Genomic DNA, 15,401 nt, shown 5'->3' with positions numbered 1-15,401 from the left:
GGACTGCTGGCATCGTTTCTTGCAGCTCAAATACTGTTCATAGTTCGTAATGTGCCTTTGAACTAATTATTATTTTTTTCTTTTTTTTTAAGAAACTTTAGCGTCGTATTTTGTGTTGGCGTCTAGGTTAGGTACCTTTTTATAACATGAGAGAGGAAATTGTTTTTAGTTTAGCAAACGATAATAGATTTATTTATAATTATTTCAATAACGTATCCATCCAATATTATATTGAATTTGCGCCATTCATTATACCTTGTATCCGGCACAGCACAACAATAGAATTAAAATAAAACTTTATTAATCTCATATTTATTACTTATTTCCAAGGCTGCGTTATCTTAAGCATTGTTTATCTCTAGATATATTTAAAAATAACGCAGCAAGTTCTTTACGTGCCCATCAACACCAATAAATTTAAGATCAAGTGTATAATTCTATAATAACTATGACGTTTTTATGTCATACCTACTTATACCTCCATAAAAAATGTAATTTCCATAAAAAAAGATTTGTATTTTTGTGTTTTGGTTACAGTATTTAAAAAAAAATAATGACAGCGTAAAAAATTCTCGTATTTCATAACTCAACTATGAATACAGAGGTGGCGGGGTAATCCCGCTGTGGGAAAATAAAATTTAGTTGATTATAATGTGCATATTTGTAGCAAGTTCCAGAATGGTAGATGCTCTCAGTATCGCCCTGGTGAAAGGCCGCCATTCAGGATCGAATTTTTGTTTGAAATGGATTTAGTAATGTTTGGTGTCCAGATTTGAATAGCCATCTCTTGCCCCCCTTACTCCCTTCATCCTCATAACATACTTTGATAGGGAATTTTTAACTTTTTTTTTTAATTCTCGAAAAAAATTACTAAAATGACGGTATGAATGGTTGACGATTTTTTTTCTATTTAGTTTCAAAATGTGCCGAAATCACATGTTCGTTTTTATTCTTGAATTCGGCGGCGTTGACGTCACGACCAGCTACGTCGGTGACATCCGTCTTACCAGACATTGGCGTTTTCTATGTCGTAATGACGTTGTAGCCAGATGAAACGTTCCGGAATGTGCAGTCTTTGATCGTTTTTAAAATCAATAATTATGAATGAAAATATTAATATTATACATTTTAATATAATCGCCATAACAAGAAAAATAAACTTTAAGGACGGGAATTTTACAGAATTTGATTTTCAAGATCTGTGAAGGTTTTATCCAAGTCGTGTTTTTATTTCAGTTTTATCAGATAACTGGTCCTGAATGTTGTAATAACAGAACTTGAATAGAACCCTCACAGATCTTGAAAATCATCATTGAAATTTGATTAATTGTTAAAATTTACTGACCCATCCTTAAACTTCCACACATTTTTAACGGTATTCACAATTTGTTAAAAAACAAGAAATTCAACAGATGGGGAGCAGTTTGGAGTGTTGTGCGGTATTCACACAAAAACTGTATTGTCGAAATTAAAAAAAACTCTACCAAGGTTTCTTTGGCCTTCCTGTTAAATTACTGGACGTACAAGTGCAGTAATTTAATATGACTTAAATCTATTCAAACACCATTTGAAGAACATCATTTTACATATTAAATTATATCTTATTAAATACCTGTGATATTGTGTGTATTCACCGCTTCACTATCGTCTGCGAAATCATAATAATTTACTTGATTCAACGGTGAAAGAAATTTTATAATTTTTGGATCTGTCAAATTATGCCATGAATATGAGTTTTAATAAAGTTCATCCACACTCAGGACGGGTTGTTTCACGTAATTTGAACAATTCACCAAAATTTCAGAGAAAAAGTTCAATTTCAAAAGTTAATATTCATTTTGTTAAAGTCATATATTTTCCAAGTACTGTGAAACAATCGGTCGATGATGAAATAATAACAGAACTTGAATAAATTTTTCACAGAACTTGAATTTTAACTGAATTCTTCAAATTCTGTGAAACAACTTCTTAAAAAATATGTAAAAATTGACGATTTTTGGAATAAATTGTTTTTATTTATTATTGAGATAGAGTGGGCTGAAGTAGATATTTTCGTCGATAATCTATACAGATTCAAAAAAATGTTCTTCTACTGCTAAATAATATGTTCGGATAGTTATATTATGCATCACTGTAACTCTCCTAGTATTATTTGTCATTTTACTGAGCTTATTTATAAGTTTATAGTATTATTTAAGTATATAACCTGTACTTAATTGCATTTTTACCAGTATGTATGTAATTTGCAGATTTTTGTCTGTAACTTTACCCAGTACCACTCAAATGAGAACATCTGTAAAAACCCAGTATAAATAAATAGATAAATAAGTATATATATTTTTTAATTCTATCTATTATATTGTTCTAGATTATTTATTACATCCCTTTTTAACACGTATATTATTTATTATTCTGTTTCGTTGAGACAAATGAATTGTTCTGGTATTTTTCGGATACTATTTGACATTCTGCATCCTCTAAAATACCATATTTAATGGTACATTCGTGATTCAATAGCCCTTGAATGTGATGAAATTTCAGCGTCACGACGTTGAACTTGTACGAAAAATAAAACACACCCACCTCGGCGCACATTCTAACTAATAGTTCATTAAAACATCAAACACCGGCTTTGCTCTCTGCTCTCTGCTCTCCTGTTACGAGATGTTTTTACAAACTTGTTTTTGGTCATTATTTACAACAACAACATTATTAATTTATCATTTATTAAACTCAAACTTTACAACAAAATGATTATTATGTAATATCTAATTATTTAGCAACTTTAAAAAACAGGTTCGTAAATATTTGATGAAAACGGAAAATAACTTACATACTTAGATAATATTGTTTACGACTCCATGTATTTACAAAGTGCTATTTACATACACGATAGTTATTGACAGTCATAATACATGGAAAGATGAAAGAAAGAAAAAAAAACATTATATAAGTAAAAAAGAAATAAGAATATACATTAGTACAAAGATAGTGAAATCATCAAAATATTAACTGCTAACATGTTTAATTAGTAGGTGCTTTATACATTTTTTTAAACATCAGCTAAAATACCATACGAGTTATCGATGGTGTGTAATCTATTTACAACAGAATTGTAGCCTGAAACCGTATTATAATTGTTACAATATACATACTGGTGAACCTTGTTCTAATGGTAGGAACAGAACGTAATATGGTGGTTTTTTTTTGGGTATTATGCCGTGTTATCTCTTTATTTAGCCAACCTTTTTGGACAGCATTGCAGTGTCCATCATCATCATCATGAAAGTAAATCAGCATGAATATATCAGGGCTATCCAACTGAAAACTAAATTTAAGATTTATAATATAAGAAATCTTCAAGGAACATAAAAATAGAAAATTAGTTACATTAATAACAAAAAAATCTTCAAAGATTTAAAAATAAATTATTATGTTGTGACTGAAAACGTTTCTATTCCAGGGACTAAAGATAATAAATAACGTTAAATTAACTACATAGATATTCAACTGTGGGATTAATATTAAAATATTGGGCACTGTAGTGATCACTAGGTTTACGGATTTAGTTAAGGTATCTAAGCTGACGCATTGCAAAAATATTTTGAAATAATTTTCATAATATGTAATAATATTATTGTATGGGACTTTCAGTGCTGTCGGTCGAGTGACAAATGATTCATCCTAAGTTAATGTGTCAGTAATGATTAAAATGTGTATTGTTTGTTTCAGTGATGAAGCGTGCCTGAGTGAAGTGCCTAGAAGAAAAAGAAGAGAAAGACGTCCAAGATGCCAGCTGCCCCGCGTCCCCCCGCCGCGCCGCCACTGCCACCCGCCGACTGCAAGGTGGTGGCCAAACACTATGAGGCTGGGCCACCCCTGGACCTGGAAATATTCGTAAGTATTACTTTATTGAATAGATCTGAATTTGCAAAGTTCCCTGACTTTCTTTGTTTCAACCACCCTTTCCCCACTGTTCTATTATATTATTACCAATCGAATGGTCGCGCAGCTTGGAAAATCCATGAGGTAAAGCGGAAAGAACATACAGTTAATCTATTGAAAACATGGATTGCAGGCCGTTTCCTGTTAAACTATTAGTCAATTCCTAAAATATCGGAACACGTGTTCATTCAACTGCATTTGCTTTGATTATATATAAAGACGAAATGAGAAAATATTAGAATTTTTATGAACATGTGTTCCGACATCGTGAAAAGACATTTTATCACGTATTTTACCAAAATTTTATTAGGAAACCTATCAATTCATTCGTTAAAGGTCTGCAATCCCATTTTTAACCGGATCACTAATATACAATAAAAAGACATAAATTTGTTTTTGACCACTATTGTTTTATTTTCACTCGGGTTCTTCCGAAACCGGTAGAGTGAAAATAAAACAATAGTGGTCAAAAACAAATTTATGTGTTTTTATTGTAAATTATGATGAGCCACAAAGTGAATACTTTTTACAATTACGGATCACTAATAATTTTAAGAGATTTTTAATAAATTTGCAATATTTAATTTTGAAATTTTTCTCCGTGTACATTAAGCTGTGCAAAAATGAACACTTCATATATTATCGCATGTAACGATTTTGGCTAGATGAATAATACTAATAGTAATTTTTTTCCGAAATGTGGGAAGGTTAGTGCGACCACACAAATCCCATAAGTAGTAATATACAGGGGAAGGGTACAAGCCAAATAAAATATATAATGTATGTATTATGTATATGAAAGAAAAAAAGTTAATGGTCTGAAGCATTATCCGAGATTTATGTGGCAAATAACTTTCTCCGGTGTTCTGCGATGGTGGAATCTGGACTGTGGCGGATTTATGTGTTTAAGGACCTTGCAACTTGAGATTTTGGATATATTTAAACCAAAGAGTAAAACTGAAAATGTTCACTCTACTAGTTGTCAGCGGTCACCATCGATATCGCTACGAATGCCTTTGAGCGGCAGAAAAATCAGAACATGGCTACCGTCAACTCTCCAACCATACATGAAAAGAAAATACATTTTTAGTTTGCAAAAACATTCTTATAACCATTTTTTTTCCTAAAATCGTTTTTGAAGTTTGATAAAAGAATTCTTTTTACCATCGACGTGCACATGATCGAAATTGGGATTCATCAAATTGAAAATCGAGCCAGAGACATCAATGCACGAGGTTTTAGGTTATTCCACTATATAAAAATATAAATTTATCCTGGACTTGTAAAAGTCAATAGATGCCGCATAAATAAAAATGGATATATATATCCAAGACAAAATCTTGATTGCAATTATTTAATTCGGGTGGAATTTTCTAATCATATATTTTTACCACCATGATACGGGTATTTAAAAAATAAAGAAATCAGATACAAATATGAGGTAAGAAAATGATGATAACGTTGGTAGTTCTTGGTCAAGTATTATACATAAGATAATTGAAAATAATGGTAAATAATATGGTCGAATTAATTCATATGTCAGAGCAATGCCCTGGCAAGGCAGTGGTCCTGGGTTCGATTCCCCGTTGCGACCGAATCTTTTTTGTTTTTTTTGCCCAAATTTTTTCGTTTTCTTTTAGTATTACAATTTGTAGTTTTACTAAATAAGTTATTCCGCTTTGAAAAATTCCAAATATTAATAAAAACAATAATAAGTGTTTCATTATCCTTTTTTGTAACAAATAAATATAATGCTATCCTCACTGCGATCTCCCGTGCTGAGGATTTTATTTACATATTATGATTAAAATTTAGCGGTTTGGAAAATGTAAAGTAATTATAAATATATTGAAAAGTTTTTTTTCTGAAATAATTATAAATATATTGCACGGTTTTTTTTTGTTCAGTTGAGTGGTTTCAGTTTCAGTCTATATTTGGTGTCAGTATATTTTCTATTTCTGATCTACCTATGTTTTATATCCAGCTTTTTATTTGAGATTTTAACGTTAAAATATTGTTGTGAGTTTTGAACGAGAGTGGAATTTTGTTGTTTTTTTTATTACCAAAGTATAGGAAGATTTTTTGTCAAAATGTTGTATTTGTAGTTGCTTGTTGGATAGTTTTTTACCCTAAGATCTATTCTAGCCTGGATGATGTGATATCGTTTGATACTTTTGAAAAATCACATTTTTACGTCAACTGCGTAGGTAACATTTTATATATTTTGAGAAGCAATATTAAGAACATTAGAAACTTCTTGTTCATTCATCAATCGGACAAATGAATAAGCTACAGTATAGTTATTTAATCGTGGTTAAAGTATAATAGAATGATGTGATTAATTTAATCAGTCTCGTAATATAATACACCGACCTCGGCCGGTAATCAAGTAATCTGCATTGCAGGATATTGTCATTATCATTGAATTATTACCCGTCAAGGTATCAATTTCAAGGAAAATGTGTTATTTACTCTCATTCTTGGTTAGTTTCACGTTTTGAAATTATAAATAGATTATTGAGAAAAATATGAAAAACCTAATGAAATTTTACGGTTAATTATTACCTTGATTAAACCCCTTCATTGATTACCTAATGTCAATTATTATTGAATGAGAATGAGTTATTTCATGTCTTAGGTATAAACTAGCGTCATGAAATGTAAAATACACAGGTTGTTATGGAATGTAGGTATATGAAAAACATCAAGCGATTCTTTACCTGATTTTTTGTTTAAAATGAAATTATATAAATTTTTGTTTGGGCTCATATTTCTTTTTTTTCAAATGCATAAAAAAACTTACTCTAGTTATCATTGGTTACTCGGCCGAGTTACAGCCCAACACACCGCCCCGATTCGTAACTAACCAATATCTACTGATTTTTTAAATGTTCTTAGACGAAAATGTCATTTACATTTTTACTCAAAATAAAACACAAATAGAAATTTAATTAAATCTTCCGAGAAAAAATAAATGCCGCCGACGGGAATTGAACCCGCACTTTCTGATTGCCGGTCAGTTGCACGAAACGAAGATTTTTTCAATTTATACTTGTGTTTCAGACTAGTAATTATTGCTTATAATAATTTGCTATCATTTGTGCTTTGCATAAAAATCTGTCATATAAACATAATTTTACTTTTAATAAAAAATAATTCGTGAACAAAGTTTTGTTTTAAAAAATTAAGCCCCGATCGGACAAATATTTGAATTACGGAGACATTTCTTGCATTCTTCTTTATTCTATGTTTAAAATACTTTATAAAAAAAAATTACTGTCCCGTTTTGTAAACTTAACGAAAATCACAACTGCCCCTTGGCAGTTCCAAATATTGTTAATTTTAATAAACGAAAGGTATGCAGGAAGGGGACTAACGTAGAAGAGAGTGCAGAAAGAGAAGAAATTTTCACTAAATTAAAATCCTAAACCTTATCCAAACATCTTAGTTATTCTTACAATGAAGTAGACGACTCCATTTTTACACAAATAAACCACAACAAACAATAAGTAGTTTGTTACATGTCGTAATATGTGTAGCACCGGTCCGATTTACATCTCTTTCACAACCTCACTTTCTTCTCCGCTTATCTGCAATTAGTTAAATATTCATCGTGATGGGTCAGTCCATAGACAATGGGCACCGTCACGGGCGTCAGTGGCCGCCATCACAACTCCAAACTACTCTTGTTCCTCGTGTTAAATAACGCGAGAAGAAGATGAGGTAGGGGAAGTGTTGGCTTGGCGGAAAATCGTTATCAATCTTCACAAATCAGCTGTTGCTGGTTGGTGAAATTGGTATTGCACCATTAATCACAGCGAAAATTAAATTGATATTTTTAAATAGTTCAACCACTCAACGTGTTAATGTAAATCAACGTAAATGATTAAACATACTAATTTCAGTTGTTTGTGTATGTTTAAGTAAGTATTGTGAAATATTTCAGCGTAATTCGTAACCTTATTTTAACAATTAACGTAAACCGTTCAACGACCTTTTAATTTTTTCTAAACTACTTATATTGCAGACAAGCGCTAAAATAAGTACCAAAATTATTTTATTAATTAACAATTCTTTGTTGAAAATACGTGTTTTTTTTTCAAATGCTTGACAGAAACTTAGATGAATTAGTTATGTGATGATGCATTACTGAGACAACTAGGTATAGTACAAATAATTAGCTGCCAGTTATGTGTGTAATCGTGAGTGGTTTATTCATGGTGTAATCTTTGAACGGCTGGCTATTTTCATAAGCGGTGCTACATTAGTTGTGTGAAGATGCGTTACTGAGACAACTAGGTACAGTAGACATAATTAGCTGCCCATTATGTACTATGTAATCTTTGAACGGCTATTTTCATAAGCGGTTTTACATTAGGTGTGCGAAGATGCGTTACTGAGACAACTAAGTACAGTAGACATAATTAACTGCCCGTTATGTATGTAATATTTAAACAGCTATTTTCATAAGCGGTGCTACATTAGTTTTGTTAAGATGCGTTACTGAGAAAACTAGGTCCAGTGGACATAATTAGCTGCCCATGCTACATTTTTTGATCGATTAGTATAAATATAATGTGTCTTATGTATTTTCATAATGTCGTCAGATAAGTGTTTGAATTTCTTAATTTTATTAACATTAAGTAGTTTTATAAATACTTTCAGCTTCACAAAACCCACAATTATAATATGCCGAGATTTTTCGAAACATCCCTTTTGATAAATTGCTGTAATCTTTCTAGTCTAATTAAGCAAACTTTAAAGCAAAATTTCAGTAATTTTTTCTCGTACCAACCAATTTTGGTTCCATAAAACTTAGGTTTTCATATAAAGGGCATCAACACGGCATAACACCCCAAAAACAAATAACAAAAATAATCTTTACAATTTTATAATATTCAAAGAGAGTGATGGAAAGCTAGGCCACAAACTGTTTGATATCTGCTAACACATAGAGTAAGTAACCTATAAGGGTTCTTAAAATACTCGTCCTAATTTCTTAACAAACGCGATGCGGTTATTGGAAGTAAGATACTAATCTCCTCTGCGTTGCAAGCTTTAATTTTTTATTGAATTTGATAATAGAACATAATGCAATCTAAGCAGGTATTCCATTCATCCAACGCGCTGATGTTGATTTCATCTGGAGATTTCCGTTTGGGTCAGGGTCTCTGAGAGACGGTGGTCTTCTCAAAAACAATGCAAGTTGTGTGTAATGTGATGGCCACCGAGCTTCAAGGCCTAAAAATTTTTGTTTTTTTCTTATTTTATTTGTTTTTTAGTTAGTCAGGTACTTAACGGTTGAAATCTCAATTATCTCCACACGTTGATATTTGTAGTTTTTTGTTAGCGTATCATTATTTAGTTGTTTATTTTTAAACAAACCTTTTTTATACTTAAGTGTTGTAATGTTGATTTTGTCTGCTTGTTCTAATCACGAACTCTTGGCTACCTAAAAGATCGACAATATTTCCGATTGAATCCACTATTACGCACGCTCAAATCCTTCGTCTGTTTTACTCGTATTTCAATGAATAGGGCGCCCTTTGAATCGCAAAAGAAAAACATGCAGGATTAATTTTTAAGGTTTTACTTTGGTGAGTTAACATATAAAATATAGCTAAGATCGCTTGAACACAGCAATTAAGTTTATCGGGTCGATTTTAAGTCTGCCCTTTCGACGAGAAAATGCCGTCTTATAAAATAAAATTGACCATTTAATTTTGGAAGTCACATTCTTTCTTTATTCGTTGGAATTTTCTAATTAGTTTTAAATGCAGAAAAATTTACAACAACTTTCTTATGAAACATAATGCAACGGAAATTAAGAGCCAAGACACAACGATTAAAAAATATTCCATGTTAATAAAATCAGCCACATTGTGTTTATTATAAATAGAAATGTAACTAGTAAAGTAAGTAGTAAATAACTATTTCTTTATTTGGAAACTACTATTATGCCATAATAAAAGACAAACTAACAGGTAGAGAAGGAATTGAATACTGGCGTTGTAAAACTATGTTTTGTAATGCCAAGAAACACACGGAGAAGGGATAAGTAAAGTGACTCCGAATAAAGTAGAACGATTGACCGGGAACATATTATTTATAAAATTAAATTAGTTATTTTGCAGCAACTTCTTTTTTTGTTGTTATTTGTTAGTACGTTTGAACCGTTACTATTAAATCGCTCACTACTATCCTGAAGATGGAAAAAATTCGAAACTTTGATATCTTAGATATTAGTGTATGAGGTTACCTCTATATTTTTGATCTCGTAACCTCAAGGGTAAACGGAACGGTGACCGGATAAATCATCAAAATGATAATTCATCACATCTTTAAAAAGTTATAAAGTCACGGAAAGTGTTGAAACAAAAACTTTATTAACTGGGTTAAGTAGGTTAGGTTAGGTTAAAAAAAAAATTTCATCTTTTTTAATGACTTTATATCACTTTTTAAAGGTGTGTTGAATAGTCACTGTGTTGAGTTAGCATGGAACCGTTTTCCAAGCTTTAAAATACTAAGATTAATTGTTTGTTTACGGAAATATATACACAATCTCAAATATGACTAAATAGTTTTGTTGATCAATCTCAAATATGACTAAATAGTTGTCGGAGGTTCACGAAAAGCATAAAAATACAATATTATTACAGTTCAAGGTAAAAATAAAAATACAATATTACACCGGTGATTTAATTGTATTTGTATGCCTCTCTCGAAAAAATTGAGTTTTTATAAGGACAAAACAATTAAATTATCAAAATCACTTGAAACATGTTTATTGTATTATTGATTGAAACTCAACGTGGCACATGTTTCTACAGTAGAGTGTGTCATGTTCGTTCTACGATCTGTCAATACAAGATTATAGCGACTAATTTTTTTGTTATTATCGCTTAAAACACCATTTATCGCTTTAATTCGTGACAATAAACTATTTTAATGCTATGAATGGGTGTCTCTAGTTATAACAAATGTTCCCTTTACCCCAAGGATATCAGAGAAACCAGTAAATCGTTAACATAAAGATATTGAGTAGATATCTGAAAATTAAAGTTACAATAATTTTAATGAATGAATTAAAAATGATCAAGGAACAACATCGAAAAACTAACCAGTTTCATGATTATACTTGGGCTCACTAACCTGTGTGTTGTTAAATCAGACCGGTTTTCTTAAAAATTGATATTAGATTTAACATTTGACTGCATACCTGTACAGGTATCACACAGGCCATACTAGAACAAACAGATTACAGACTATAATACTTGTGCCTGTGTAAGCCGTACTGTGTGTAAATAGTAAATGCAAGGACTTTCACACGGTCCAGTCCTACTGCCCGCATTTCATGATCTTTATCTAATATTTCGCGTCTGACTAACTTGCGTATATTCCAATACATTCAATGCAGAGTATCTGTATTAGAACTGGACCCGATGTAAATTGTACAGAATGCGAGCAGTCAAGTGCTTTGGATATTGATTTGTGAAACAGGTTAATTGCAAAAACTAATAGAGGTAACACTAATATGTCATTATTACAAACCATTTTAATTTTTTTATTTATTGTGTTATACCTTATTTTGTTATTACGTTCGTTTGATACTTTCACTATCGAGAATGTTGAACTAGCAAAAAGGAGATCAATCAAAGTTGTAGAATCATTCAACAGTTTTTTTAAAGTAGGGGTTAATCAGATATTGCGTTGTCAGAATCCATTAACTATACCTTTTACTCAATTTACAATCCAGGGAAAGGAAGAAATCCCACTCTGTGACTTCGAAATCTACCTGACTGGTACGAGGGCAGTTCCGCAAGAATGTGCAGGGTGAAGATTGATCTGATGATACTCAACTTCCGATAGGATAAGACACAAGTTACAAATATATATAATCTCACTATCATAATGTTACAAGAACAAGTCATGAAAATTGTTGTTTCTCCCATGATTAATTTAAAGTTGCTAGCAAAGCCGAGGGCCTCCGCAGTGGAGGGGTAAGGCTCTCGACTGGCGATTTGGAGGTCGCGGGTTCAAACTTCGGCATGCGCAAGTAAATTTTATTTGATTAATATGTGTTATTTCAGGATTAAATCATTAAAAATAATATAATATAATATATAATCATCTTTACTTTATTTACATGTTTCAAATTACTCTCTTAATTGCTCAGTATTTAGTATGTAACAGAATCCTATATATGTACACCTACACATATATATGATCCAGAAGTTTCAATTGTTCTTATTATATATACCTATTGCATAATGTTCTTCTATTGTCCTTATAATTAGTGTAAGTGGCTCACCAAGCACAAGATCCAGTTTCTTCTTTGGTGAGATTGCGATTATAAATATATTTTGTACCCATATGTAATTTATATAACATCACTCTACCCACTTATATCAATATTAAATAAAAATAATAAAAATAAATAAATAAAAATATTGCGCTCGTTCCAGAGTGGAAGATACTATCAGTATCGCCCTGGTTTAAGACCACCATTCGTATTGAAACGTTAATTAAAATGGCTTTAGCCGTGTTTGGTAACCAGATCGGAATAACCAGATACTTCCCCACTTTCCTCTTCCTTATGTCTTCTCCCTCCCCACTACCTTCAGCCTCACAATATACCCCAATTGTTGCTATAATCTCACTGGTTCCAGATAGCAGGGAGCAGTTTGAACTATTGTGCGGTATTCAATTAAAAAAAAAAAAAAACAAAAATATGAAACACATTTTAAATGAAGGATAAACCAACTGGATAAAGCCGGATATGAAAGTTATATTTATTATAGAGAACAAAATAGTTCCGTCCTGTACTTATAATTATTGGTTTTCCATTTTATAATTAGAGTCTCACGCGTTGAACCAATTTATTAGAAAATGTTCGCATACGTTATAATCAAATCTAGGATCAATACTTCAATGGCGTCCATGCGCTGAATTCTAAGCAGATGTCAAATATTTCAAATTGGAAAGACGTGAAAGTATAGTACTATCTGATATAATGCAATCACTTTTTGGAAGCTGGCATAGATACCAATCTGCTTGCTGGATTTTAATTAGGGACCCGTCATTACAATAAGTGTGGTTGAGCCTGCAAGTCATTTGGTCTTATTATATTGCAATTAAAGCCTACAGTTTCTATTGCCGGGTACTAAACAGGCTGTCTTATCTCATTGAACAGAATAATTATAATGCCATCACGTTGTTATTGAGCTCAGCGCGATGCTGTACTTAGCTACTATTTACTTTTGAGAATACCATTGGAACGGGATGTGCAAAAAGTTGATCATACTTTGATTTACGGTTTTCTCTTACGAATTTTCGCTCATTAGGATACCAATCAGCATGCATGTGCATTTAGTAAACTTAGTTAAGCCTAGAATGTAACTTCTAAGACAATTAATTTGTTTTCATGAAAAAACCTTCGCCGAGTGTTGAAGTTTTCACAATGTCTTGACAAATTTTGAAGAATCGGAAATCACGGTTCCAAACTCTCAGAGAAAGATACTCTCAGTATAGCCATGGTGAAAGACCACCACGTAGACTTGGAACGTTGCTTGAAATGGCTTTGGCCGTGTTTGGTGACTAGTTATGAATAGGCAGGAACTCCCCCACCGTCCTCTTTCCCATCTCATTCCCATCCCCTCGACCTTGAGCCTCACAAAATACACCAAATGGGGATGCCATAGTCTCACGGGCTCCAGACGGTTGGGAGCAGTTGGGATTCTTGTGCAGTATTCACATAAAAATAAAACTCATGTTAAATACCTTATTACTATTTTTTTTTTCAAATCAATGCCGAAAAAGACTCCCAACCGTCTGGATCCAGTGAGACGATGGCATCCCCAATTGGGATATGCTATTAGGCTGAAAATAGTGAGGAGAGGAAAAAAAACGGGGAAGTAGGGGACCTGTCTATTCAGATCTGGTCACGAAACACGGCTAAAGCCATTTCAAGCAACGTTTCAATTCAGATCTATGGTATTACAGCAGGGCGATACTGCGAGTATTTTTTACTCTGGAACGTGCCGCAAATATATTACATATTATTTTTAATTCATGAATTGTATAGTAAAACAAATTCATTAAATAAAATTTACTTTCTCGCCTGTGAATTGAACCCGAGACCTTCGAAGTCAAAAGCATTACCCTAAAAATAAGGTATTTTTATCTGCCATTTTTCTATGACTTTACAATTCCATTCCTTTAATATTTTGAAATTGGTTTTTATGATTATTATTTTATTTACTTGTGCTGTATTTAATTTATTCTATTGCTTACCTAATATGTATAGTATAATTTTTTAAAACGTTTTTGTAACGTGACACACTTCTTTCTGTCCCCTTCTTACGTTTAAAAAACAGGTGAGTCAAGAGGCAGTTAGATTAAATTATTTCAGACACATCTATTGATATAATAGTTGCATCAAGGTTTCTTAAATTCCTTCACGTTGAGAATAATAATTATTCTAGAGACGTTTAACCCAGTATTGCATTAATTACAAGCGCAGGATTGCAAAGTTTCTTAATTAAGTTAATCGGTTCAACTCCCGTGCTGATCAATTTAATTTATAGGTTCTCATTTATTTCAATAATTTATATGATCACGATTGATATACCCGACAACTATGGGCTATTTAGGTAGGCAATAAAGTTCATTGCTGATACCTTTGGATTTTGTGTGAAAATTTATTAAGATTGAATTGTATTGAAATCTCGGAAAATAAACATGGACATTATATTGATCATTATGTTTAATACTGGGATAAAATAAATAAAATGATGTAGGAATAAATGTTAGATTTTGTGTAGTTCTAAGTTGTGTCAAACGGTTCCAGCGATCAGAAACGTGGTGTGACCTTTTATCAATTCTAGCAATTTTCCAGGACATTTTAAAATAATTTTTCTGGTATCATGTCTGTAAAACCTTCTAATATTTTACTTATATACTAGATTATGTAATCATATTATAGGGAAGAATTTAAACAACAACAAATTGAAATATCTGCAAAAGAACGATTTTCTAATAATAAATAGGTTCAATCGTGAGAACTCATTTGATAGAAAATTGCGCTCGACTGGTCGAAATGTTATTTATAATTTCGATGTTATTTTTACAAATTTGCTTATTCGATTAATAAAATATTTAAAAAATATCAAGATGTTTCGATCATACTCATTACTATTACTACCTTTTAGGAAATTAAAATAGTAATTATTTTAGTAAAAAGCACAGGATTCCTACTTAAATAAATAGCGGATACTCATATAAATAGTTGTTCTAAAAAATAACGACAAACATAAAAGAAGAAGAAATACGTTCTAATTTTAGAATTTTACTAAGAAACATGTGAAGCATGATTTTTGATGTTTGTAATTTGTTAAGTAAAATACCAACGGTAGTTTGTATCGTTAATAATATCGTTATCTTAACATTGAGGCCCC

At 31.7% G+C, this 15,401-nt stretch overlaps 1 protein-coding gene across 1 annotated transcript in view; it reads left to right on the top strand.

Annotated features, from left to right (window-relative positions):
• The window catches only part of chas (chascon), a 287,576-nt gene that overhangs the window by 79,495 nt on the left and 192,680 nt on the right, over positions 1-15,401 (top strand). The window contains exon 2 of the mRNA XM_089636729.1: positions 3,733-3,897. Coding sequence (XP_089492855.1) covers positions 3,790-3,897 — 108 coding nt within the window. The 5' untranslated portion in view covers positions 3,733-3,789. The remainder of the gene's footprint in view (positions 1-3,732; positions 3,898-15,401) is intronic.

Source organism: Hesperophylax consimilis, chromosome 10 (genome assembly GCF_061612785.1).
Source record: "Hesperophylax consimilis isolate HC1 chromosome 10, BYU_Hcon_1.0, whole genome shotgun sequence".
Lineage (NCBI taxonomy): Eukaryota > Metazoa > Arthropoda > Insecta > Trichoptera > Limnephilidae > Hesperophylax > Hesperophylax consimilis.
This window is presented reverse-complemented; position numbering and strand designations above follow the sequence as displayed.